The sequence below is a fragment of the Lagopus muta genome, chromosome 20 (assembly GCF_023343835.1).
Source record: "Lagopus muta isolate bLagMut1 chromosome 20, bLagMut1 primary, whole genome shotgun sequence".
Taxonomy (NCBI): domain Eukaryota; kingdom Metazoa; phylum Chordata; class Aves; order Galliformes; family Phasianidae; genus Lagopus; species Lagopus muta.
This window is the reverse complement of record NC_064452.1, coordinates 5,860,596-5,888,548: the sequence shown is the minus strand read 5'-3', so window position 1 is coordinate 5,888,548 and position 27,953 is coordinate 5,860,596. Positions and strand designations below refer to the sequence as shown.

Below are 27,953 nucleotides of genomic sequence, written 5' to 3'. Positions count from 1 at the left end.
AGATGGAAATGCCACAGTGACTTCAAAAGAGGACAAAATAACAAGCAGAAGGGCTGGGAATCCGAGGGGCAGGGTGAGGATTGCAGAGCCCCATTGTGCTCGGCAGGCGGACGGCAGTGCAGCTGATGGCTGGGGGAGAGAAGGGGTGAGAATGGAGGAGCCAGCGCTGGCACGGCCGTGCCAAGGACCGGTGGGAGGCATGTTGGGGTGTGGGCAGTGTGGGTGGCTCAACACGGGGCTTTGCATGTGTGTTCAGGAATGTTTGCAAAGCCCTTCAGTGCCATGGCAGGAAAGAGAAGGGTGAAGCCTGAGAGGAAGCGATTAATTCCATCTTTGGAGTGGAGTAGGATTAGTTAGCAGTAAATAAGCCACAGAGGTCACATGCTGAACGAGAGCAAAACAAAATACTCATTTGCTGAGCAGTATTCATGCTGCAGGTTGCATCAAGTAGCAGGGCTCACTGGAGCACAGAGGTAGCACGTTAGTGGGGAGTTACTGTGTGCACAGCCCTGAGCTCGGGGGAGGCTGAGCACAGCAGTGCAGAGCTGGGCTTTCAGAACTTCTAAGTGCTCCATTTTGAAACCATAATGTTCTTTTAACAGGTTTCTGTGTGTAATTTATAATTCATATTGCAATAGCACCCAAAAGTGCTTTTGAGGCATTGAACACATCTATAATTCTGGCTCTAAAGAACCTACATTCTGGGAGAAAAAAGGGAAAAATGGACCCATATTTCCCGAACAGAATGGCCCAGAGTTTCTGTTGATGTATTTTTAACAATGCAGAGTATGAAATGTTGTCCAATATTATTTGCAGGATTTCAACAGGTGTTCTGAGTTGGCTGGGGAGGCTCTGCAGAAATGGCAGCTGACAGCTTACTGTACATGCAGACGTAACATCTATTAGAAATATCCTCTGTGGTTCACTTGCATGCAGGCTGAATAGATTCTCAAGACAATGCTGTTATGAATGGAAACCATCAGCAGAATTGCTTAAGGCTGCAAAACCCATTACTTACACAGCACTAGATGCAAGGTCCATGGTGTAGTACCTTGTCTTCCTTTGCTGTAGCTGCTTAGCAGTTATTCAGTCAATATATTCACCTCCACATCTAATGAAATGCAAGAAAATAATTAATCTCAATCCTTATTGTTAGCTCAGTTTTTCATCCTAATACCATCCAGCTGCACAAACAACAGAAACTTTCTCTTTTTGGATCTTTCTTGTTAATGCTGCTACCATTTTATTCATGCACACAATGGGTTGCATCCCGTGCTCTGATTAATAGAGCCCTGTTACTGTACTTTTTACAATTGCATTTTAATTACAGCTGTAGAACCTATGCAAAATCATTTAATGTAATGTTGTGAGCAAATAGCACAGATGATGTAGTTAGTGTTTGATTGCAGTTAGTTTACTGATTGATTAAACACAAAGCAGCAGAGTCTGCTTTGACTGGTGACTGAAAGACCATGCACACACAGTGGGCATATAGGATCTTATGATGTTCAAATGACGTATTTTAAATGAAGGACGTGGCTGAGTGGCATGGTGATGATGGGTTGATGGTTGAACTTGATTATCTTAGAGGTCTTTTCCATCCTTAATGATTCCACGATTCTCTGATTTCGGTTTTCAAAAGGAGGAGCTGAAAAAGAGAGGAGTGTAGAACACGGAAATATGGCAGCTAAAAAATGGAGACATGGATTTGTTATTCCACAAAGGGAGAGAGCCATCGGTGTGAAGGACAAAAGCTAGTCAGGAAAAGTTTTGGCTTTGACTGGTGGCAGTTCTGTGGTTTTGGAGAGGTTGGTTATGTCTTGGAAATGGAGGCAGCTGAGTGCAGTGTGATTTGCAAGGAGCAGCCCAGGTGAAAAGCAGTGATTATTCAAGGAGGAAAGCACTGTGTTTGGAAAAGAAAGAAGGAAGAAACTTGCCAGAAGGAGCATACAGTGTAAAAACAGCCAGGTGTTGTTCCACTCTTCTTAAGAGAAGCTGATGTGCGCTTATGGAAAAGAGTTTGCTGCTATTTATTGCCTGATGTTACTGATCCATCTGTCTCTCCCGACTCTTGTACTGAGGGGCTTTGCTCATAGCTCTGCCTTTCTCCTTTCTATTATTATTCAATATTTATATGGCAATTTTGTCTGGTAGCCAAGTCCCAGGCTTATCAGATACTGCATAAATCCTCAGCAGTTGTAACTGATCTGTGCAGAATTGTCAGTGTAGGGTTAAATATTGTTGAATAAATCGACCTGCTGAAAGAACAGAATCAAACTATTCATGTTTGGGGAAATAATTACTGAGGAAAGACAGCCCACAACATTGTATGTGTGTTAGAGAGAATGGTCAGAATATCTTTTAATTCAGCATTTACCCGTGAGAATTGTTCCCATGAGGAACCTTGCAATAAAATCTGCTTGGTCTATGAGAATAGAAAGAAATTGAATAAAAAGACTCCATTTCCACTTGTATTTATTCAGTCTGGGAAATTCAGTGGGCCGCAGCATTAGTATCAGCAGGGGATTCCTTGCTCCTAGCGTTAAATTACTGTCATAATCGCTCAATTATTTCTTCCTTGTACTGTTTAAAATAAAAATCCATCACATTCTATGTTTTTTTCTAACATTTATTAGGTTGAGTGTTTAGGAAAATCAATTATATTCAGTCAGGCATGAATTGATGAATGTTCTTGTAATAATTGTCAGTTGTTAAACTGAATGTACTTTCTCTTTTCACCCCTTTTCATTTCCTTCAGAGGGCAGAGGTGGCTCAGAGAGAGGCAGAGACCTTAAGGGAGCAGCTCTCGTCAGCTAACAAATCTCTCCAACTCGCTACACAGATCCAGAAGGCACCTGATGTGGTGAGAGAAAATATTTACTGACTCTTACAGGTTTCTGACATTCCTGCCGTACAGCTCTTTCAATTTATGCTCACAGCTATAAAAATATCTGTTCAGAATAATATTTTAACTGAAATGGAATTGTGTTCCTTTGGGATTGCAGGTTTGTTAGACTTCTAAGGGGGGTTGGTAGCTGCAAAAGGCCTCGAGATGGACAGAAATGGCTCCGGTCTGTGCTGGCCAGCACACTGATCCACTGCTGCCAGTGCAGGCAGATAGCAACAACTAGAAATCATTTCACGTTCATACAAGCATCAACTGGAAAAGTAAAGCAGCAGTACGATGTAACAGAGTGCTGTTAATGCTCTGCATGCCTCAAGGGGCTTCAACTGAGGGGCTGTAACCAATTTCACCCGAAGGGCATCAGCGGGTCCAGTTGGGTGAATGCAAAGACACGATTAAGTGAAATTGGGTCTAATTCTAAGCAAATTCAACAAACGAATCTTGCTCCTTATATCACCCTTTTCTTGGAAACCATGCATGATTTGAGAAAAGCATCCAGTTGCATTTAAATACATTTGCAGAAAATGAGTAACAAATTATAAGTCCTCCAGATCTCTTTGGTCGCCTATTAACATGACCCAACGTTTTCTTAAGGAAGTCAAAAGACAGAGAGGCAGACTGCAGAACAAAAAATACAAAGCCTGAATCTCTCTTGTAACTCTGAATTACCTGCCTCTTCCTATCTTATGTCCTAGTCTTATCATTATTTTAACATTAGGTCTTTCTTGTATTTAATAGTACTTCTGCACTTCATTTATATTTAATATGACAACTACTGCAGGATGAAAATGATCATTATCTATCTTATTTCAGACTCTACATTCTAGTCTCAATAGGCACAAGCAGCAGATGATTATACAACTTGTGATGTTTCATGCAAGCAAATTAGAGGGTTTTTTCAAGTTAAAAGTATAATTCAGTGTAATAGGAGAGCGTTGTTAACTGCTGCTCGTACATGCAGCTTTCTGCGAGACACGATGGTATGTAGTCCCTGAGAATCCAGCTCAGTGTTTAGGAGATACAGAAAAGGTATTTTGTTGTGCCTGTATTTTCCAGAAGAGAGGGGATGGAGTGAATTTCAGTCTGCCGCGATGTCATCTTGAATTGTAAGGAAAGTGCTTGGGTGACAGCGTCGGTGGGTTGAATTCTCAGCTCTTTCACCGTAGGATCTTGGATATAATGCTCACGATCATTGTTTCTCTCTTGGTAAATGGATTCATTCCTACTCCTCTGGTGTTTTGTGAGGAGCAGCCATTAACCTTTCTAAGATGCGCTTTAGGCTTTTTAATGGAATGTGTGTTCAACTTCAGGCTGCCTCGTGCTCCCTGGATCTGCCCAGGGGTTTCCTTGTGTTCCTCCTGGAAGAGAGGCTCAGAGCTCTCCAACGCATTATAGCTATTGATTTCTTAACACAAAAGGAGACAAAAGAGATGTTGCAATCAGCCTGTGCTGGCTTTTCTGAAAAGATCTACCTTCCTTCCTTCTTTGCTCTTTCTTATTTCTTGTCAGTCTAGCAAGGACGTTTCAGGCTTGAGGACAGAGTTGGCAGCCATGGAAAACTGGAGTAAAAAAAAAAATTCTAATTTAGGGGATTTTTTTTAAGTGGAGTGCATAGGCAGAACAGCCTTGTCTTACAGGTGTCACGTGGATCTGCATCCCTATGGAGAAGAGGCTTCACTTGCCAGCAATAACACTGAATAATTGTCATGCAAGGAGCAAGTTCGTTGGAAATAGCAGTTTGGGGCAATTTCTGACAATTTTGCCTGAAATGTGTGGCATACATATGAAGAGCCAAAGGCACACGTCTCTGCTATTCTTGATTAAGAAATTCTGCTCCATTACTTCAGAATATTTTATCTGATTAGTCTTTTGCTACCACAGATTTTTATAGTTGTCAAAGCACTTGGACTATTAATAATAAATCTGAATTTGACTTTTGCAACTGCAGTTTTCCAGTACACTTAGGAAATAGGGAGATTTATTTGACCTGTTATCCCCGTTCCACCAAGGAGCTGTGCTGATTAAAAAGGTCCATTTTCCAGATCCATGCAGTCACAGGAGTACAGGCTCAGGAGTTGTTTCTGTCTCTCACACTGTCCCGTGCCGTGCTTGGGCCTTACCTACCTGCCCTGAGTTCAAGCTCATTCCTGCCTTTATTTATGTGGTCTCATGGTTTTTTTTCACAACAGGAGCAGGCCATCGAGGTGCTGACACGGTCCAGCCTGGAAGTAGAACTGGCTGCGAAGGAGAGGGAGATTGCCCAGCTGGTAGAAGATGTCCAGAGACTACAGGGCAGCCTCACCAAGCTGCGGGAGAACTCCAGCAGCCAGATCTCCCAGCTGGAGCAGCAGCTGACCGCCAAGAACAGCACGCTTAAAGTAAGGCTGCGTTTGGGGCTGGGGCACATGGATGACATAGCAGTATTGGGTTTTACTGATGTAAGCTCTCTGGGATTACCAGAAAGCAGTGAAATGGCTGAGGTGAAAAGGCACAGAAAATCTTTCTTATGTTTTAAAACTTAGCTCCCATTCCAGTGCTTGGCACTGTAGATCTGCCATGGCTGTTTGTTGTGCTCTGGTTTATCTTTGAATTTACCTGCTACTGCCTCCATTTCTCCACCTATTGAAAAAGGAAGTGTACCATTTAGAGCATGAAGACAAGTGAAATTCAGACACAAAGGGAAGGCTTTTTAGTAAGCATTTGAAACTTTTTTCAGCTGTTATTTGCTGAGCAGTAATTCCCATTTATAATTAGCAGTGCAATCCTGTACTCATTTGCTACCAGTAGCACTGCACTAAAACTAGAAGAGCACCAGTTTTGTGAGTGACCCCTTTACCTTTTTTTCCAACAACTTTACTTTCTTTGTTGCACTGTCCTACCCAGTGTTGATCTATCAGTAAGCATGAGAAGTGTTTCCTGACATCTGTTATGAATCAGTTTCCTCTTAACTCCTGTCTCTTTCATTGTTCTACCATCTTCGAGCTTCAAACTGTAAACAAGATAAATTTATCTATTCCATTAAATACTGCATAGTTTTGTAGGTTTTATAGTCAGAGAGTTTTTTGAAAGCAGGAGGCTGATGGTACCCACTTAGCTCTAACTGTGGCGTGGGTAGCTTTCCTCTATCAGAATGATTTAATGCTCAATTGAAACTCTTACAAATTGTTCTAATTCTGACATTTCATAGAGGTTGCTCCTTTTGCTCCGGTGCAGTGTAATTTATGTGGGGTGAAATAGCTGCTAGGGGTGAAAGAGTGATGCAGTCAGTGAGCTTCCTACATGTTTTAAGACAGCTTTGGAGAATTGTTGTGAAAATTGGGTAGAGCCAAAGAAGTCTGCTGGGTTCCTGCATTGCTGGGATCAGTCTCTGCCCATCTGTTGTACATGTGGGCATCACTCAGTGCAGGAGAAAAGAGCTGACCTGGAAGTGAGGAACAGATATTGCTGGCCAACCCATGCTATGAGGCTTTTTAATTTTTTTGTAAAACCTGATAGAAAGTATCTTGAATCTTTGCACTTGGCAGATTGTCTTGAAATGGAGCAAGTTCCTGTTCAGGTCAGTATCAGTTTAGCCATTAACTTCAAAGGGAATGGGATCACAGAAATGACAAAGCAAGTCTTTGATTTGCATTTTGGTAATCTTCCATTCTCCCAGTCTTGCCCAGCTGATGCTCTGTATTTAGGATCCCATTCATTATGCATTGACACTATTTCAACCTTCTTTAACCTTATTTGTTACACTATAAAAATATTTGAACTGCTTTTTTTTCTTTCCCCAAAGTGCTGGGAAAGCCTGCGTCTGAGATCTGTCATACAAAGAGCCAAAACTCAGTGGTGATGTGTTGATCTCATGTTTGACTGTAGAGGGATTGCTTCTAGAATAGCTGAGATGGCAGTGGGTGCCTCCACAACTAACGAATCACAGTTTCACAAATTAAAGCAATGTTCTCAGACCATATCTTGGGGGAATCCTTTAATGCTCTATGACTTAATGAAACAATACAGAAATGCTTCCAAAATTATTGCTTCTTTATCTTCATCTGATCTAATAATCAAAATATGTCCTCTAGTAACAAGACTCTTGTAGCTGTAATTATGTTAACTCTTCATTGCTGGGAGTTAGAGCTTCCCTGCCACCCAGATAAAACACAGCAGTGCCAGTCAGCAAAGATACATCAAGTAACCTTGGTTAATTGGTCTTTTTTATTTATCACTCTACACTAAACTAAGACATCAGTCTTTTTTGGGGGGGGGGGGGATATTTAAAGTCCTTTAGTAAAGTCCATGCTATTTCACCTGGGACACTTTAGTTAACAATATGATAAGGGTTATTTGATCGTTAGAATGAGAGGGGACCCAGTATGTGCATGCTCTGATGGGTTCATTCATACAACAGATGCAACGTGATTCCTTAACATGGGATGCTTGCAGATGTGCTGTACAGAAACGCCACCATTCCTTTTGTCCTCTGGCTCAATGCATTTTCTTGTGCTGGAGGATGTTAGAATATATTTTGTCTGAATTAACCAGGTTGATATTTAGTGCAAGATATTAGTTCCTCCAGATTGTCTCACAGCTTGAGCCTTTGTTATGCTATGTTCTGTGCATTTTACAGGGTTCTTCAAGACAATTACCATACTAATACATTTTAAAGCAGTCATTGACTGGGAAGATGCCAAGTGCCTAAATGGTCTGCTTATATATGGGCACTGCATTCCCGGGTGTTGGTTTGTATTGTTTAGTGAAAGTATACATTTAGGTGCAGATTTTCCATGGCAACAGTCTCTGTATTAGGTACTTGGGAATGATGGATGTATGTGTTTTTTATACAATTCAAAGTAAAATATTGCTGCTTGTCATACTGCTATAACAGCATAAAAGTGGTCTTATGCCCCGAGAGTCCAAACCAGCTTCATTCTATCAGCTTCTTTTTTTTTTTTAATATGTTTTCATGCCTAAAATTTCCTGACAGAGTTACTGAATATGACAGATCCCCATACAGAATTACATTTCATATCGGCTGCGTTAAAATGGAAATCAGTCGTTTTTCTGTATTTTATGTGTTTGTGCGGAAGGCTTTTTTCTTACTGTACCCTTGCCTAAGTAACTAACATCTTATCTGACAACACTGATTGTTTTACATGCGCTCCAGTGTTCCTTCTACTGAGGACTAGCATGATTAGCCAGTTAACCCTGCTGTTAGAGCTGCTCTAGACTCCAAAATAAGATGCTGCCTTAAGAGGCACAGAGGTAAGGGGCAGAATGGCTCCGAGGTTCCCACTTCCCACAGTGGCTGCCCCAGCCCTGCTCTTGGTGTACCCAGATCCGCTCTGCTGCAGGACTTTGTGGAGCTGCACTTTAAAGCAGTTTGCTAACAATGCTCCAGGTTCACGTTAGCCCTCACCCAGCACCCCCTGCGTGCAGACAAGCAGGCTGGGAGCTGTGCAGGATCTTCCCAAATTCACATCTCCACCAAAGGCAGCCTCACAGCCCTGTTCTTTGTCGTGTCGTTCTTTCCTTTCCCTCTGAAGTAGATGCTCTTTCATTGAGGGTGATGCATCGTGTCATTTCTTTGGGATTCTGTGCCAATGTTGCTACCAGAAATTCAGCGAGGTAGAGCTAGCCTGAACTGAACCACGGACGTTGCAAGGCAATAAACTCTGTTCTTTCTCTGCTTAGATATCAGGGGCGTCTGTACTAAGCAAAGAAATCATTAGTGGGAAATTAACGTGGCTTCTACAAGCAGCATAACCGGCATCAATTATGTACCACTATGTTTTAGGCCTCCTGAAGCGTTCATCCTCTAGTGATGAGCACTGTTGTTGGGAGCAGGGGCTTTGGGGTAAGGTCCAAATGTGTGGCATTGCATTCTGGATTGTGTTAGGAGGTTTGTTTCGGCGTTGGTGGCATCTTCACATTGAGGAGAAGCCATTGAGGCTGCCCTACGTCAGGCAGACCTGAGCCAGGAGCCAGGTGGTCTCAGTGCTTCACCTCTGCTGTGTAACTGTATTAGTTACTGCAATACGTAATGCTTCTTCAGCCTTCTTTTCATCTGGATGAGGCTACCAGGGGCTGTCATGTCAAGAATACAGGATGTGTCAAAGCATCCTGCTTGTTTACTCTGTTCTTGTAACAATCTCACCTGCCCCATTTCTAATGTCTTCTTCACTGATCTCTTTATTGAACATATCACAGCCACATTACAAACAGCCAAACTGGGACCTACTGAGTTCTGTAACACTTGGCACCCTGTAAATAAAGGAACAGTGAGGTATAATTGTGTTTATGTTGAATTGGTTATAGTTTGTTTCCTAATATATGTAAATTAGGTATGAGTCATTAACCTTCACTTGTGTGCTGCTGTATATATGGAATAATTTAAAGATGATTTTGAAAGCCTGCAGAAGAAAATCTAAACTAAATTCATGTTCTTTCTTTTAAAGCAACTGGAAGAAAAACTGAAAGGACAGGCTGATTATGAAGAGGTTAAGAAAGAATTAAAGTAAGTGTTAAATGCTCACATAATTTTTTCACAAGCTATTTTAACAATACTTGTTAAATAAAGCCACAAGTTTGTGTTCTTGGAACAATAAAGAATTCAGTCAAAACCACAAAGTCGGGGAAATAAGGAATATTGGCTGAAATGGCATCCAGAAGCAATGTGTCTGCTGCATCTGTGGGTACGCCTTCTTTGTTGTAGCAGAGTATTGCATTGCAAATAATGCAGGTGTCCATGGAGAAAGGGCTCTGCAGTCATTATCCACCGAGGGTAAAAAGTTTGAAAATCTCTGGTATTTTAGGTGGACCACTTTCAAAATTCCCCAGCCAACAGTTTAATGTAGTGTGGACCAAGAATTTAATACATGGCCTTTGGCCATAATACCTTTTCTCTGCTTCTGCCAGCCAGAGTTCAGCACTTGCCATTTTCGTGCTGTGCTTGTTTCACTGTATATTTTTGCTAATATATTGTGGTTTTAAACTAAAGCCACAAACAGTCTCTTCCTATTTCAAGGGTGTTGGTTTTTTTTGAGAGAGACTTAAAAGAGCCTCATTTTAAACTATAACAAGATAAGCTGTCAGGTTCAGAAGAGTAGGTTCTTGACTAGAGGTATATTTAGTGTCAAGGTTTAAGTAACTGCAAGGAACTCCATCTCTTCTTTCATCACTCTGGCATTTTTGTGTGTATTTTAAGAAGACTGAAAAAATGTTACCTTGTTTAATGAGGTATTTCAGATGAAGCTGGAGTCATGTGCTTTTGTTTACACATCCCTGGAGAATGTGGAAAGCAGGTTTGGTTTTGTACACCCAGTGACTTTCCAGACCTGGTGCCATTATATTAGAACCATGCTGGCTGCAGTTCTTGTTCAGTGCCAGCAGCAGCCTGTACAGGTGCAGGTGTGTAGTTTCAGTAAACGAGTTGACCATTTCTTTGACCACTATGAGTGAATGTTAACTGGTCTTAAAAAAAACTTCATCGTTCTGCATGTGCTCATCATTTCAAGGTAAACCTGCAGTGAAATAGACTGGAGAATCTCTTGGAAGTGGCCCTTGTTGGGTGCCAGCAAATTAAGTCCCCCTTTCCTGGCCTGTGATGAAGGCATGGGTGGCATGTCTGCCATCTCACCACTTCAGTACCTTTTAGTGCTAACAAATGCAGCCCTGCATCTGGGATGAAGAGCAGAAATCATTCCATACTCTTTGGACTTCTTTTTTTCAGTGGAACTAAAGAAGTTTTCCTGATGCTTCTTGTTCTAGCTTTTATATCACTACATGTGTGGGTAATGTCTTTTATTTGGGCAGCATGACGTAGGACAGACAGCTGCCAGTTAGTAGGTGGCTTGGGGCTCATATCTGGACTGAGTTGGGGGCTACAGCCCTTGGCAAGAGCACTATTTGCAGTTTTACAGTGCTGCATCATCACAGCAGCTCATGCCTGCCAGCCCCTCTGGTCCCATCTGGTGCAAAAGATGTTTCAGAACCTGAAAGTGCATCCCTGACAGTCTGATCTGAAGTGAAACCACAAAAAGTGTATTGCTGTAAGTCTGGTGTCCCGTGCATTGCTACAGTACCCTGAAGCACTGACAAGAACTAGCTGTTCATAATGCACATGTGTACCAAGTAAAAAGAATCCTGTCAGTAAGGATGTATTTCTCAATCCTTTGGGCACTGATCTCTGTTTTCCTTAATCCTCTCAGAGATGTTAGAGCTATTCTAGAGTAAGGGATCTCAAACATCAGCCTGCTTCCAGTGTTGGGGAAACTTAATGGGGTCCACATCAAGATCTGGAGTGGAAGAATTTCTTCCTTTCTGCACAGGCTTTTGTGCCAAATGGCTTTTAAAACTATTTTTGAGATCTGAGAGCTCTCTGTGTCCTTTCAGTTCCCTCTTGAGTAATACGACAGTGCTAACCTTCCTGCCTTTGCAGCCAAGATCATAAAAACAGAAAGTCGAACTGTCCCAATGCACATTTTGCTTTAGAGTAAGTCTTTCAAGTAGTCTTAGATGTGCAGATTGAAGTCACAAGATCATTCTTTTAAAAAGCAGATAACTGATCTTGATAAGCAGCAGACTGAGCTGAGATCTCATGGGCAAAGATATTCCCAGAATCCGAAGGGGAAACATTTTGCTTCCTCATATTCCTGAGAAAATGTCTCTTTCATGACACATTTGGAGAGTCATTTTTAACATGTTTAAGGTGTACATGATTTGAAAAAATGAACCTGTTATACTGAGTATCCCTCCAAGGGCAATTCAAGATACCATCGACCTGATTTTTAATTCATTTTGCCTTCTCAGAGAAGGAAATTACCTGTGAAATTGCTAGTAGGCTATTTCAGGTAGCAGAAAAGCCACTTCAAACAGGCAGAGGTCACTGAGTCTCCAGCTGAGGTTGCTCATGCCTGTTCCAAGCTCAAGGCAAAATGCAGCTGCTGCAGGGTTCAGGGGCGTTGCTGGTCCCAGCTGGCAGAGAGTGCTGGGAGCCGAGAAGGAGCGGTAGGGCAGGCTGTGGAGGTGGTCAGCATGGCAGAACAGGGCTGTACAGCCCTGCTGTTAGTGCTGAGAACCCCTTGCAAACACTGAATACATTCAGGCTTACTTTGCACTCCAGACTGCTACCAGTCTGGTGCATACCTGTGGGAGCACGCTGCTTCTGGCTCAGCTCGCCCAGGAGGGAACATGGCTGCTGTGCTCCGGGGCTGCTCCTCACGGCCATGGTGGTAAGTGGGGGCACTGGGATGCAGGTGTGGTGCTGATTTGCACTGAAGTGACAGAAACAACAATTATGGCCATGGAAAGCTTGCCATGCAATGGATTGCTATTATAGGCTGTCATATTTTTCAGTTCAGACGGATCTCCATATATGACTGTTGGGACGCACTGCCATTTGCTGACCTCTCAAGGCTGTACTCTGCAGAGTCCATTGAGGATGCACATAATTGCTTACCTGAGCCTGGGGGATTTCCTGGATGGGTCTCCTCAGTGTATCTGTCTTCCCCAGCTCTGAACAGAGCATTTCCTCTGCAGAGGTGTTGTCCTAGGAAACGCTTTCAACAGCTATTAGCAGCCCAAGTAAACATCTGCAAAGTCCATGTAATGCCAGCAGCTTTAAGAACTTGAGCCATTGGAGCATGGTCTCTCACCTGACATGGCTCCATCAATGGCAGAAAAGAAGCACTTGTGCATATAGGTGAGGTGCCCACGAAAGCAGAGTGTTGGCAGCACTGCTTTCTGTGCAGCGTATCACAGGGTAACCTCAGCCCTGATTTCTGCTGGCCAGAGGTATCACCCAGTGATGCTGTGTGATAAAAGTGGTTCATACACATTCACACCAGCCTTCTGCTTCGTTTTGACTCAGTTCCCGTATTTGTTACATGATAAAACGTTTGCTCCCTGCCTCACAAAGTTCCTGGTGCTTTAGATGTGAAAAATGCTGCAGAAATGCTATCCGTATGTGTTGAAAGCTCAAATCATGTATTGCTTCGAACTGAGGAGCCTAACAGCCTGCCTGCACATGGCCTATTTAAAGCAGTGTGTAGACAAAGCACAGGAATAAGTTTGTGTTCCTGTATGGCTTCATTGAGCATGCAGCACCAACAGAAGGGAGCCATCCTCTGACTGCTCAGTATTTATGTAAAACATCGACAACGAGGCTATCAGATTCTTACTCTTAATGTACTTATAAATATGTGGATCTTTCATATTTCTTAAGAAATATTGTGCCATTGTGTCTTCCCTTTGCCATAGAACGAGGAGGTGATTAAAATGAAAAACTGCCTTTTAGCCTGTAGTGACTTGGTTGGGAAGATTATTTGTGCATATTTTCCTTGATATGTGAGCTGGTGTATATTATATAAAGCACTGTAACCATGGTGGTGATTCCCCTGTTTTGTTGCTTTGCTGCAACTTTTCCATTCCCTTCAAGCTTCATAGATAAATTAATATTGTTTCTGACAGCTTAAAATGTTATATCCTTATTAACCTTTAAATTTACGCTTTAAACTGGCCTTGTGGGATTGCATATGGAATGATTTAGAAGACGCTTGAGAAAATTTTCTTATCCAATAACTAGTTTGAATAGTTATTTTCTGTATTCATTATCAGATGGAATTACTGCAAGGAAAGTTGTTAGCGCTTGTAGTGTTGCTGGAGATTAGGAAATGATAATGTTAATGCTCATTAGTGCAGTTGTTATGAGGAGAAGAAACAGAAAATAATTTCTTTTCTGCCTTCCCACAGTATATTGAAATCCATGGAGTTTGCACCACCTGAAAGCTCTGGTGCGCAGGTACTGAATCTACTTTTCTTTTCTTAATTACTTCGGCAGTTCAGTTAATTAACCACAGTTTCTCTTATAACTTGCTCGCGTTAGCACAGGCAGCTTCGTGTTGATGCTGAGACATGTGGGATGATCACTGCTTTCCTGATGATCCCCGTGCAAAAAGCTGAACTGAACATTTTCTGCCTGTTAGTTTCCTTTAAGCAGCCGAGGAGAAAGAATGGCGTTTCGGCTGGTGCTGCACTGGGTAACCACAGTGGTGTGCAGTTGGGTCTTCTAAGATCCTAGAGCTGATGCGCAGCTGAGCCGGGTTTGCGTGCATCTCATGCTGGTAGTGCAGTGGGCAGAGACTGGAGCATCTGTAAATGCTAACCTTGAAAATAATGCTCCCAAATAAAACAGACCTCTGAGTGTTGGGAAAGCAGGAAAAAAACCTCTGCTCTCCCAGTGAGTTACTGTCCATGAGTTTGTATGTTTTGAATTAAGCTTTTCCTCCTGAAATCTGAATGGAATATCCACCTATGGGGGTTAATTTTCAGTGTGCTTTCTGATGGCCGAGGGTTGGCTGTTTACAGGAAAGTAAATGACGGCCTTCTGTGACTGAATTTCTCTTTGAACAAAGTGTTCAGCTGAAAAGCAGCGTTTCAAGGAAATGCTTAGCTTGGGTCGCCTGACCTAGAAGAAATAAAATAATCTCAACTCCTATTATAATCAGATTAAAAGTAGTCTACAGCTCTTAAATTGAAAGCACGCCAGTCTCATTTCAAAAGAAGCAAGATTGAGTAAATGTTCCATTACACATTTCCAAATAACGCAGAATTGATGAATGATTTCCACTGGAAATTAAACAGCGCATCTCTACTACAGCTCATGTAGGAGCGCTGAGTGATTCCTGCAAATATATGCATGTTGAATTCCCCAGCTGCGCTCGTAGCAGAGATGAGCACTTGTTTTCCTCTTCTGAAATCCTTTTTAGTGCCCGAGCGAGACTTTTAATGCTGTTGGAAACAAACCTCCCACTTTGATTTTCCTTAGGATGCATCGAAACCGCTGGAGGTGCTGCTGCTGGAGAAGAACCGCTCGCTGCAGTCCGAGAACGCCACGCTGCGAATCACAAACAGTGACCTGAGTGGTAGGTTGACACCGTTTTCAGCTCTTCTGCTATGTTTGTGTCTCATAAAGGGAGGGAGGGTTGAATAAGAGGTGAGAGTGTGAGCTAATGCACGGCAGGAAGACGAACAGGCAACAAGAGTGCTGAGAAGTGTTTGATTTCTGCAGTCTTATAGGCTGGATAGTAAAGTAAAGCTCGGAGACCTTGGAGACTCTTTAAAGGTTAGGAAAGAGGCGTTACGAGATGTACCGAGTGGTAGTGTTTGAGGCTGTCTGCTGTTTTGGGAACAAATTCATCTGTGGCACCAGAAGTCTCTCCCCCCACGCACAATGTTATGCAAAATGTTTGCATGCAGAACACAATAATCTTCCTGTCTGATACATTTAGATATATTACCAGCAGGTCAGCTTGGAAAAACAAAATACTGTCTTTTTAGTGAAGTGTGTTTGCTGTTCAGCTTTCCTAATGTGGGCTTTTTACATTTTGTGTGCACATTTTTTTTAAATGGCAAGTCATGGAATTTCCAGATACTCGAATGCTTATGGTTTTTGCAGCTGGAAGAAAGTTATAAGTTGCCTCTGGCACTGGGATTACTGAATTCTGAAGAGTTTTATGACTTAACTGAGTGATCTTGGTGCATCCACCTATTGGTGATTCCTTTATTCAAATTGGTTTGTTCCAAAATGTAAATGTTTGCTGCATTTGGGCTCAGTCAGGTCCAATGAGTAATGTCTTGAATGAGAGACATCAAAGGGACTTGCTGTCTGTAACTGCATTGATTTTAAATGTGTAACTGCACTTCATGTAATTGTTCTAGTTTTAATGTCTGTAAGGGGGATTCTCCAGGCTGCAACATACAAGAAAGGTGCAAACATGAAATGCATGTTGTTTGTTTTGGGGGCCTTGTTTGGCTTATTGAAATTTGAATTATGGAAAAAAAAGAAAAAAAAAAAGAAGAAGAAGAAGAAGAAAAAAAAGAAAACAAACCAAAAACAAAACGAAAACAAAAATCCCACCACCACTTCGTTGGCCCCTGTCAATCTGCACTTTTTCCCTTTGCGGGGCAAACTTTGCATTTTTTATCTTGGTTTTTCCCTCTTTAATCCCCCATAATGCATTATGTTTGACCTTCCTTGTAGGGTCAGCCAGGAGAAAAGGGAAAGACCAGCCTGAGAGTCAGCGTCCTGCAACCTTGCCGGCTTCCCCTCCTTCTCAGTTGCTCCGCAACGCGGGGGAGCAGGCTTCCAATACTAATGGTACACACCAGTTCTCACCAACGGGTTTAAGTCAAGACTTTTTCAGCTCATCCCTGGCAAGCCCCAGCTTACCCCTGGCCTCCACAGGAAAATTTGCACTAAACTCTCTCCTCCAGCGACAGCTAATGCAGTCCTTCTACTCCAAGGCAATGCAGGAAGCAGGAAGCACAAGCATGATTTTTTCAACAGGTCCTTACAGCACAAACTCCATCTCTTCCCAAAGTCCATTACAACAAAGTCCGGATGTAAATGGCATGGCCCCATCTCCCAGCCAGTCAGAAAGTGCTGGGAGCATCTCCGAAGGCGAGGAGATAGACACAGCCGAAATTGCACGTCAGGTGAAAGAGCAGTTGATCAAGCACAATATTGGACAGCGGATATTTGGACATTATGTGTTGGGACTGTCGCAAGGGTCTGTGAGTGAGATACTAGCCCGGCCAAAGCCATGGAATAAACTGACTGTGAGAGGCAAGGAGCCATTTCATAAGATGAAGCAGTTCCTGTCGGACGAGCAGAACATCCTGGCTCTTCGCAGCATCCAGGGTAGACAAAGAGGTAAGCGCTCACCAGCCGAGGGACTTGCCCAGTTTTCCTCTTAGTTGCAAGTGCAAAAAAGGTGAAGGTTTCTCTGTTTGAGGCCATTTGTGCATTGCTGCTGTTTTACCTCGATCAGTAAGGTGCAGAAAGTACAGCTTTGTAGCCCTGCATTTCAGCACCATACAGGTTAGTGCCTTGGCTGATGTGTTAGCCGCTGGCTAGCCAGGACAAGGAGCAGGGAACACTGAAATGGGGAGTGAGGAGGGGTCTCCAGCTGCTGCTATCAGAGATACATGGCAGTCATTTGTTCTCTTGTTTATTGAGACCGTGTTTTTGTTGTGTCTTGTGACAAAATATCGTAGGTGATGCATGAAGTGGCTAATTAAAAGAGGAAGCCAACTTAAAGCAGCTTTGCTTATGTAGGGTGGTGGTTTTAAGAAATAACATATGCATTTCACTGTGATTCATCTTAAGCAGAGACTGAGATTTACATGTAGAGAAACTGAAAAGTAAGTTGTTTACAGGCTAGAACTATTGGAAAGGACAGGCAGGATTTGTCTAGATTTTGTTTAATTGAAAGTGAACGCTGTTAGATTTATAATCTGCTCTTCCTTTTGATGATTGTACTTGAGGGGATTATCTGCCCATCTTTAACCTCTTCATTTTTGGTATCTCTAGACATTTATTTATATCTGTCTAATCTCCTTTCCGAACGTAGCTGTAATCTTTATTAACAAATCAGCCAGCCTTGCTTCTTCCAAAGTAGCCAGCTCCTCCAGCGCTCAGACAGAGACTCGAGGGTTTGAGGAACGCTTGAACCCTCGTCTCTAGAGACAGGCTGCTATCTTCTCATGTCACACAGCCCATGATGTCAGAGCAACCATCCCCTGATTGTTTTGTTCTTACCAAACTTGTTTTTCAACAGAGAATCCAGGCCAGAACCTGAACAGACTATTTCAGGAAGTACCGAAACGAAGAAATGGGTCTGAAGGTACGTCACAGGCAGGTGTTTTTCTTTGCAGTCAATACCTAGGAAGTGGAGTGTGCTTTAGCTGTGTGTTTCCTTAAAACTGTGCAGTTTGATTCTGGCCTGGAATCTGATAGAAAAACAGACAGTAAGTATAAAACAAACCATGGGTTAGACCAGCACTTTGCTTTTCTAATTCTGCTGCTGCTGTACTAACTTAACCCTGTTTGGATTCTTCTCTACTCTCCTCCTTGCTAGATACACAGATAGAGAGATAAGTGGTAGAAGTGGCCCTAAAAATCACTGCATCTACTGAAATGCTCTCTTTGCTATTTTTATTATTCTAGAGCAGGAAAGTTGCACAGCTGTGTGTGATCCAAGATCGGTCGCATTCTGCCTGTGCTCTCAGTTTTCCTTCTTTCTCCTCATGGGGTTTATGTTGACAAATACACTTGAATCAGCTGTTAGATGAGCGTGGTGCTTTCCTTAGTATGGCGTATGGAACAGACTGAACAAAAAGACAGGGGAACATCAGACCAGTAAAATATCATTCAAATACGAACATTTTGCTTTGTAGTAGATCAGCTGCAGAATTTGACTTTTAGCCAGACAAGAATAAAAACTGCTACCTCAGAACCCCTCCATTGTTTTGATTTCAGTCAATTGATAATCTGATTAATGAACAATGCATTGGTTTTCCAGTCTTAGGAATTTTCCTTTCTTTCTCTCCCCATAGTGCTTAAAAGAAAAACAAAGGGAAAAAAAGAGTGAACAAAACACAAGAAATAACTCTTAGCTGAAAAGTACTTCAGATGGCATTGGTGCTTAAATGACTGGTTCTGTTAATGTACCAGCTTCTAGAAAGGCACAGATTCGTTCTGATTTCCTGTATCCAGGTTTTTGAAATTCTGTTCTGATCTGAACATGCACTCATCCGACTTCGCCTGGTAGCTGATGCAGTTTTCAAGGATGGTTTCTGAGCTTCTGTTTTTGTCTTTATTCCTCCCCCCTCTGGTTCTTTTCCCTTCTGTTTCCATTCCCCCTCCAAAAAGAAAAGGAAAAAAAAAAAAAAAGCAGGGAAAGGGAAGTGAAAAATATCGACTTGTGTGTGTTATATTTGAAAATGCAGTATGACACATAGCTCTTCCTCTGGTGATGTTACTGCTCTCATCATTCAGTGCAGCAGGTGGACAGCTTTCATGCAGTGAGGATTTTTTCCTCTGTTGTGTTAAGGGCGTTCTTGGTGTTGTAGATGTTGGTAAGGGTTTGATGTGAGCTGCTGTCAGCTCATGTGGCAGCACATTTGTATATACTGCCTGCATTTGTGTTTTAAAATAACAAACAAACAAGCAAATAAAAGTTTTCCCAGTGTCATTAGTTTTGTTTTCCTCCTCAGGTAATATAACCACACGAATCCGAACCACAGAGACTGGCTCTGATGAAGCCATCAAATCCATTCTTGAACAAGCCAAAAGGGAGCTGCAAGTACAGAAAACAGGTACAGCCTCATTTTGTCTCTCGCTCCTTTTATTTCAGAATTTAATTAAAACAATTACCATGAGCTTTCTGGTCAGTTAATTATATTCTTAAACCTTGAATGTAGGTTTAAAGTGCCTTTTAAAATTTCTTTATTTCGTGGAGTGGTTTCTGTCTGTAACGCAGCCCAAGATAAGTTAATGCACATCACTGCTTGATGGGGCCTTTGCTCAGCGCTCTCCCTTTCAGGCCCCAGGGACACATGGAGAGAGGGAGCTGAGGGGATCTGCACGAGTGAAGGGCTCAGGGTAGTCTGCAGTTACCAGAACCTCACTGCCAGCTTCCTGTGGACACTGTGTACTCAAATTATAGCACAGGCAAATTCCAGCACAACTTCATTATTTGTTACAGAATGTAAGGATGTAGGACAAGCTAACAAGTCCAAAAAGAATTTTGTTTCCTAAAAATTTAATGAATGTCTAACATCTCGGCCTGAGATAAGTTTAATTTCTCATTGTATGCTGCCATGTAGTTAATATTTCTGTCTACTCCATAGCTCTCTCAACTTTAAAAGAATTTCCAGTACATCTAGAGGGCTGGTGCTAAAGTAGACACTACTTTGCAATACTTCTGTTTCATTTTCTTAAAAAAATTAATGCTGATTTGCAGTTTTGGATTTTCATCTTTCAAATGAAAACTAAGCTAATCTCATAGCAAAATGTAAAATACTAGTTAATACATGATTTAAATGAGTTTATGCCACTAATGATGACGTAGAGAAAAACATGGGCAGTGTGCAGGAAGCTGGAAGCACGTTGTTCAGTGTCATCTTTTATCTGAGTGTGTTGGCCTTCCTTTCTAATGCTAACTCAGCCTCCAAACTCCCTATGAAACCAGAAGGTAACTCAGAAAAGATGGCCTCGCTGTCTTCTCCCACTTCTTAGTTTTTCATGTACCTTCCAGCATGTGCAGGAAGGAAGGTGGGGAGGCAGATCTGGAAATGTGTTCAGGTGAGGCATACTGCTAGGACAGTCTCACTTCACTTTGAGGTCTGTGTTTGCAGTTGTGGGATTCCCGAGTGCTTCCCTTTTCCCATTCTTCATAGAGCAGCTTTCAGAGGAGCTGGTTTTCAAACACTGGCATCCTCAGTGGAAAACTTAAACAATGAAAACAGATGCCATTGCAAAGCTTTCATATTCTGCAGAGAGAACCATACACCCATGTTCCAGGCTCTGCTCATCCCCTAACTGCTGCAGAACGCCAGTTCACCACTCAATACCTCCTTTAGGTGCTCTCTCTTCCCATGCCTCCATTCTGGAGGTTTGAATGGGGCACAGAGTGGTGTTGAGGCGTCAGTCCTGGTTTTTGTAGAGCTGTTTGTTCCAGTGATTGGAACCATGGAATGAGAAAACAGGAAGCAGAAGCACATTTGGGCTCGTCAAATTAAATAATGAAGCCTTTTACTGAACTTCTTGCTTTGTGGTAATGTGTGTTTTATTTTTGGAGTTAGAAAGATTCACCTTATTTATACTGTAAGAGGTTATTAATAGGCCACCCAGGTGAATGCAGCTGTGCTCAGCTTTGAGTGCGTTACAATTCATTTGTGGAGGTAGAAGTGAAAGGTTAAATAAACCTGTGCATAGACTCACAAAATGTTATTGAGCAATTGGGGGTGGGAGAAGAAGAGTCGAAGGCTTGATTTTCAAAGGCATTTATTTAATAATTTTTGCAATGGTGGAAAGCATGCAAATGCTAACAGACTTCTGCAGTTGGGTCAGTGTGTACAAACGTCCAGCCTTTTGGCAGTGATAAAAATTTTCCAGTGCAGAACTTTGGAAATCTTACCTTACTTTGGAAAGTGAGAATCTTTGCTTAGTGAAAACTCCCTCCTTCCCTCCCTCCCATCCAGAAATTTATTGCAGCCCTTTTTCATACAGGAAAATATTTACAGTAGCGCATGTTGAATATAAAGCATGTTCCTCTGTTGCATTTAGTCTTTTGGTTGTTTTTCATAGCTGAGCCGGCTCAGCCGCCTTCTGCATCTAGCAGTGGCAATTCTGATGATGCTATTCGATCCATTCTGCAACAAGCCCGACGTGAAATGGAGGCACAGCAGGCTGCTCTTGATCCTGCCTTAAAAACAACACCTCTGTCTCAAGCTGACATTTCTATCCTGTCCCCCAAACTAGTATCTACATCTGCAATGTCTTCAGTTTCCAGCTATCCTCCTTTGGCCATATCCCTGAAGAAACATTCATCTGTTACTGATTCCAGTATCTCTGCATTGCAGAACCTCTCTGGGCTCAAAAAGGAGCCGCAGGAGGCGCCTGTTTTAGAGCTTCATGGAATAAGTGATTCTGCCCAGGGTATGTTGAGGCATGTTAAAAATGAGTTGGGACGTGGTGGTGTTTGGAAAGACCATTGGTGGAATACTGTGCAGCATGAGAGAAGAAATACAGCTCTTCCCGAAGATATAAAAGTTGAGGAAGCCAGTGGTGGAAAAGAAAAGGTCAGCAATCAGACTAGGCCAGATCGTAGCCAGCTCCAAGGACCATCTTCTTCAGAGTATTGGAAAGAGTGGCCAAACGCTGAATCTCCGTACTCGCAGAGTTCTGAATTGAGCATGACTGGGGCGAGTCGCAGTGAGACGCCACAAAATAGCCCCCTCCCTTCATCCCCTATCGTGTCCTTGTCCAAGCCATCCAAACCTTCAGTTCCTCCTCTGACACCTGAGCAGTATGAGATTTATATGTACCAGGAAGTGGATACGATAGAACTAACGCGGCAGGTCAAAGAAAAGCTAGCAAAGAATGGCATCTGCCAAAGGATCTTTGGGGAAAAGGTAAAGAATTGGTTCTCTTCTTACCCCGGTGTTTTGATGTGCTTTGTGCTCAGTACGCAGCTTGGTTTGCCACAGAATGGTGCACATGTGTTTTGTGAAAACATGTTTGTTTAGGATGTTAAAGGAAAGCGTTAGTCCTGCTGCTTTCTGTGAAGTGCACAGGTTTTGTACAAAGACTGGTTTCAGTTCCTTGCAATTAGAAATCGGGCCACTGAGTTTAGAAACATGGAAAGCTGAAGCAGATATTACTGAGACTCAATATTTCATGCTTAACGTAACGAATTCGTGGAATATTTGAGTAATGCCATTGTCGTGACTGGAGAGTCTTAAATTTGTTTTGGTTGAAGATCATGGGCATGAGAGCATTTTTCCTTATTATTATTTGGAAATGTGCACAGAATATTTAAACAAACACATGGAAAATCCCTTCCATCTCTTTAGTCTGAAGTCAAGAATTCCCAGCTGTGTCGTGTATCTGGTGCTGGGCATCTCAGGTGTTTAAGCACGCCTGACTGCAGGTGCAAACTGAGATAAGGAGCACTGAATACATGGAGCTGCCAGCCCCTGACCACCAGAAAGCACTTCCAGGCTGTGAGCAGTGGTGGGCATCCAGTTTTCCTTCTTCCTATAACGAATGGATCTGATAGTGCTGAAGGAGCTGGCATTGCCCTGTTACATTTCACTAAATGCTAAATGAAAGGCCTGATCTCTCGGGGTCGTTAAGGATCCCGTGACACTTTTCATTAAGGGTGAATTTTAATCCCTCACCCGTGCTGAGTTCCAGGCAAATGAGAGTTGTGCCTGTCTGAGCCCCTCTTTGCTGTGCACGGCTGTGTTCTTGAGTACTTGCTCACATGGAGCAGCTGCTGCTACAGGTGAAAACACACATTGTTAGAATTCACACCAAAGAAATGAACCAAATACAGGCCTAGTCTCAGAAGTCCCAATTATTTTCGTTTGAGAACAAAATGCATGACAATCATGTCCTGTTTTATCTACCTCTGTGTGCTGCTGTGCTGTGTTTTTGCTGTTAGAACCGATGAAAGTGTTTGACAATACGGAAAGCATGCAGATCTCATACCATCCTTTTGCTGTTTGTACTGCTGCTCGTTCAGGAAAAAAAACCAACAATACAAAACACTCTCCAGAGCAAAGCAGTGGCAAGGGAAAGGCATCTCCATCCCAGTGCATATCCGTGTCATTTCCAAGTTCTGTTAATTGTCCACGTTAAAATGACTTGAGCAGCGTAGCAGTAGAGGAAGCTGCAGTGACTTACATTACCCCCTTCAAAGCAAATGTGTTAACGTGCCCTTCTTGGTTGCTTCACTTCAGGTATTGGGGCTGTCCCAAGGAAGTGTCAGTGACATGCTCTCCAGGCCAAAGCCATGGAGTAAATTGACACAAAAAGGCCGAGAACCATTTATTCGTATGCAGCTCTGGTTGAATGGTGAGCTGGGACAGTGTGTCCTGCCCGCACAAGGGCAGCAACAAGGACAAGGTAATTAAAATTCCACTCTGTTGTTTGAGTTGAGGAGGAGATCTTTTTAAGGTTGCAGTGAGCAGGACTTCAGCCATGCGCTGGGAAGGGCCGCACGTGGCCTCGCGTCCCAGCCGGCTCCTAGGGGTCTCACTGGGAACGCTTACACAAGGAGCCCTCGTTTCTGCCTAATTGATAAGCAGCTGTTATTGAGTTCCTAATGAGGACGATGTTATGTAGGCATGAACACCACACGTAATTCAAAAAAATTTGGCCAAAGAGCTGGAAAATGTTGCGTGCTGTTTTCTAGTGGTGCATAGGGGACTGTTATTGTTCCTAGGAGAATATTGATTGCTGTCTCAGGAGGTGAGCTAGAACTCAGCTCTGAAGGGGGAATGCTCTGTTGCAATTTTGCTTTTATTGTGACTCTCTCTCTTGTCCTAATACCCACTGATGCAGAAAGGCCAGGCTAGAGCTTGGCCTCGGTTGTACCCTTATAATGCCACTGACTTCTATGAGCAGTGTGCCCTTGCTGAGCTCAGCCGTTTGCTATTTGTTGAGCTGCTTACTGTTTAGTTTGTGGTTTGGCATCTCCTTTTATTGTTCCCTGATTTTCCTCTCCTCTCTTATCTAGTCCTTCACTCTGTGACATCATTACAGGATTCCCTACAGCAGGGATGTGCAAGCTCAGGTAATCAGCTGGTTTCAATGATTTGCTCTGAAATAATTCTCTGTGCTTTTGTTACATTTCTTTTGCTTTGATGCTGAGAGGTTTCTCTTGTTTTGTTGTATCATACAGGAGACCCTTCCTTTTTTTTTTTTATTAACCCAGTTAATTCCTTCTTCCCTCCTTGTTGCTATGGCAGATATAGGGAATACACATATTTAGCTGCTTATATTAGATGAAGAGACTCCGTCTGATCTTAGAGATCCTCAGCTCTGTAGGGTTTTTTTTTACCATAGTTCAGCTTATCAGGCTGACATGTGACAATGGCTGTAAAACAAGCCTTTCGTTTGTAATGCGATCTGCATACCCCAGCTGGCATATTTTTCCACTTCCATTTGCACAAAATCTGCTTTGTTAATTTGAAGGTGGGGAAAAGCCCACGTTACGTGTTTCTGCTCCGAGCTTCGTTTTGTATTCTGAGCCAGCCTCGTTTCGCCCTCCCCTTTCCGTTTGCAAAAAAGCAGATGTAACAAAGATGAGCGTCAAAGAGAATGGAATTGCTGAAGGTTTTACAGCGATGGCCACGGCATAGGAAGGAGCAGAACAGCTGTGTTCCTGCTGTTAGATACCAAACTCTACCCACACAGACTGCTTAGCAATGATCTGCTTCACTCATGGAAACCACTCGGGCTGTTTTGTGCTCCAGAAAAATACTTGTGCCATGCTCCATGCCCTGTATGTGAGAGCTGCATTGTTTCAGGACACAGAGCAGTGTGGGTTATGTTGTTTTTCCACCTTCCTGCCATTCTGAAGCACTCCTTTTCTGGAGCTTGTTGGGTTTATTCTGAATATCCCAACTGAACTGTTTTTCCTCGCTACTGGGAAAATATTTTGCATTCTAAAAGGTTTTACTAGAAGAAAATCTATGATGATATTCAGTCCGTGTTCTTTCTTAAAAAGAACAGTTGAAAAACAAACAGATAAAAGCAAAAATACGCCCCTGGAAAAAAAACAAGGCATGGAAACAAAACCAAAATGGGAAAAATTATTTGCAGACATGGAGCTATTGTTACTTACAGGCAAGCATTTAGCAAACGTGAAAATTTCCTATGACATTTTATGTGCTGCTGTTCATTAAGAGTGTGCCATTGACTTCGTTTTGTAGCATCAGTACTGCGCAAGAGTAACCGTTATAAATGCCTAAGACAGCATGGAAAATATGAGTAATTAATTATAGCCATTTTAAGAGGAATTTGAAATCAGAGGAGCTGGGAAAAGGCTGCATTGTTATTGCTAATCATCATATTTATGACTAACTGTAATTATAAAAGATTGAAAGACAAGCCCAGAGCATTAAAATCCGACCACCTTGGGGATCCCCAGGAGGATCACTGGTAGCTGGGAGTGATTTCCTTCAGGAAGCTCAGTTGTGCTGCCGTGATGTTTTGCTCCACTCCCACACTCGCAATCTCGTTTGTCAGCTCCTGCCCTTGAGCTCATATTCTGTGACGTGGCGTGTTCCTATCAGCTAATAAAATCATATTATTGATGAGCGCTGTCCTTCTTTCCTTAAAGCAAACTTACAAATGAGAAAATGGGTTCGTGCCCTTTTCTTTCTCCTTCCCGATGATTAAAAACAAAATTGTTTCGCAAGACCACCTTTTCTCAGCACCTCTCTGTGCATGGAGGAATGAGGAGGTTGTGACACCGTGCAGAACAAAAGAGCAAAACCGAGATATCTGAATGAGTAATTGGTAATTTTCCTTTATTAGCAGCTCTGCTGTAATTAAACGCACAGCAAATAGTTTGGAAAAGGTAAAAATAATTATGCATTTGTGGAAGATCCTCCACTCCAGGGCAGAAGGGAGGGGAAAAAAAAAAAAGAAAGCCAGCTACAATTTTCAGGTCTTCTGAGACGTTTCCCAGGAAAATCAAGGCAGAAAGGGTTGTGTACTTGTAATTTTAAAATAGAAATTAATCAGAACAATTTTAAAATGAGAAAAGGTCTGGAGCCTTTTCCGTGTGTTATAATTGGCTCAGAACTTGTTGAATGCATGAAGGGAAAGAAGTGAAATTAAACTAATACATTCAGTGGCTCCTGAGTGCTTTGCCAAGAAGGTCTTCAGTGTGCGCAGTGTCAACACGCATAGTAACGTCTCCAACTTTTATTAGCTGTGAGTATTTTCATTACTGTTTGGCACTATTATATCAAACCAGCAGGATTTTCTGGATTTCTGACCCAGTTAGTTACGCTTCCAGATCATAAGGTTTTGATTAACACCTCATTCATGAAAATCTGTTCTTTTGTCCGGTACTTTTCCATAGTTACACGTGGACAGATGGACCCAGCAGCCTTTTGTGTGTAATGATGAGTGGAGAAGCATTATATAGATATCATTAGAGATAAAGCAGGCTCGTTTTTCTTTTCTGCAAGCTGTATCGATGAATTCCTGAAATCAGTCTGCACCAAAATTCCAACCAGATGCATCCATCTGCGTTCAGTGCCTGTGACCTCAGTGGAGGCTTTGGCGATGAGAGGAGCTCTGCAAGCTCTGGTGCACGTGTGGTCCCCCAAAAGTGGTGTCCTACCCCAGGTGGCCGAAAACAGTATCCCTGTGCCTTTGCTAACATTTCTTCTGTGTGCTTCTTTCCACCTAAATGCTCTAATGCCCTTGGGTAAATCTGCCTTTTTAATGATTTATGTGTCAAAAGCATGGACCAAATCACATGGAAAAAGGAAAAAAAAAATAGTTGAATTAGTGTCACCCAAGTGCATCAGCATTTTTTTTCAGGATGAATTTGGCCCTTATTTAGTTGCATTACTGATGATGGGGCTGGGCTGGGTTTGGAAGGTAGCCACGTGTCAGGAGAAGGTTTATGTGCTTGGATGTTTTTCTGAATACTTGCTCTGTACATAGCCCGTATTGGTTCGTTTTATTTCGGGATCCCATATCTTTAGTGAGCATCTATAAGACACGAAGAAAATGTTTCTGTTGCTGTTCATCTCACAACTACTTCCAGGCAGGCTGAATTCTCATTCTCTTCAGTGCATATCCTCTGTGAAGGACATACACTCTCTATATACTACATTAAAGACTAGCAAATGCTCAGCGGGATGAAGACGTGCCTTTTTGGTATGTGTTTCTGTAAGGGTCGTCTTATGACCTAATGTGGAAATCTTCATTTGCCGATACAGCTGCGGGTGATCTCAGGGGATTTTGAATTTCCCTTTTGTTTGTCTTCCTTTCTGGGTATCATCCATCATTCCTAACCTCATGCTGCTTAGCAATGGTAACGCTCATGGGAGTTGAAGAAAGGATTATAGCAGCATAAAATGGGGAGCTAATTAGAGCTCGTTTCAAAATCAGAATCTAGCTTGAGATAATTGTGTATTATCTGGTGATTTTAAAACCCGAGATCTACTGTATTGAGATCAACTAAAATATGCATAAAAGCTTTATTTTCAACATAAAACATTTGTAACAACAGGGAGATTACTTCTTATCATCTCTTGGGAAAGAAATCTGAAAAAAAGTCAGAGTGCAATCTTATGTTTTCCTGTAGTTGTGATGCTAACAGACATATTGGGGAAGGATGATGGACCCAGGCATGCCTTACATTTTTATGTATATACCACTCATTCCTGCAGCGACTCTCAGCTCAGAAGCTGCCAGGTGGGCAGGAAGTTGCTGTGCACCAGGTAGCTCTTCCTGTTTGTCTGACAGCAGGATGCTGTGACATCTGCTGCTCTGAGAGAAATAAAGTGCAGGGAGAGCATCTCAGGCTTGCAGCCCACATAGGGGATGATTCTGAGATGCCCATCCCGACACATACGGGGCTCTGTAGCACATGGAGGCAATGGAGCATGGGCTGTGGTTTCTTCTTTGTACTGGTTTTACTGGTTTGTTTTGCTGATGCTCTGGGCTGTGATGGGGGGT

At 42.5% G+C, this 27,953-nt stretch overlaps 1 protein-coding gene across 7 annotated transcripts in view; it reads left to right on the top strand.

Moving 5' to 3' along the window:
* CUX1 (cut like homeobox 1) overlaps nt 1-27,953 on the top strand; it is a 227,627-nt gene that overhangs the window by 151,260 nt on the left and 48,414 nt on the right. For 2 of the 7 annotated variants that reach the window (XM_048967060.1, XM_048967065.1), the window contains 11 exons: nt 2,759-2,863; nt 5,095-5,283; nt 9,349-9,407; nt 13,643-13,691; nt 14,718-14,814; nt 15,933-16,604; nt 17,512-17,577; nt 18,950-19,051; nt 21,045-21,871; nt 23,204-23,369; nt 23,983-24,039. In XM_048967060.1, the coding sequence (XP_048823017.1) occupies nt 2,759-2,863; nt 5,095-5,283; nt 9,349-9,407; nt 13,643-13,691; nt 14,718-14,814; nt 15,933-16,604; nt 17,512-17,577; nt 18,950-19,051; nt 21,045-21,871; nt 23,204-23,369; nt 23,983-24,039 (2,389 nt within the window). The remainder of the gene's footprint in view (nt 1-2,758; nt 2,864-5,094; nt 5,284-9,348; nt 9,408-13,642; nt 13,692-14,717; nt 14,815-15,932; nt 16,605-17,511; nt 17,578-18,949; nt 19,052-21,044; nt 21,872-23,203; nt 23,370-23,982; nt 24,040-27,953) is intronic. The other 5 variants (XM_048967061.1, XM_048967064.1, XM_048967062.1 and 2 more) reach the window with 5 other exon arrangements.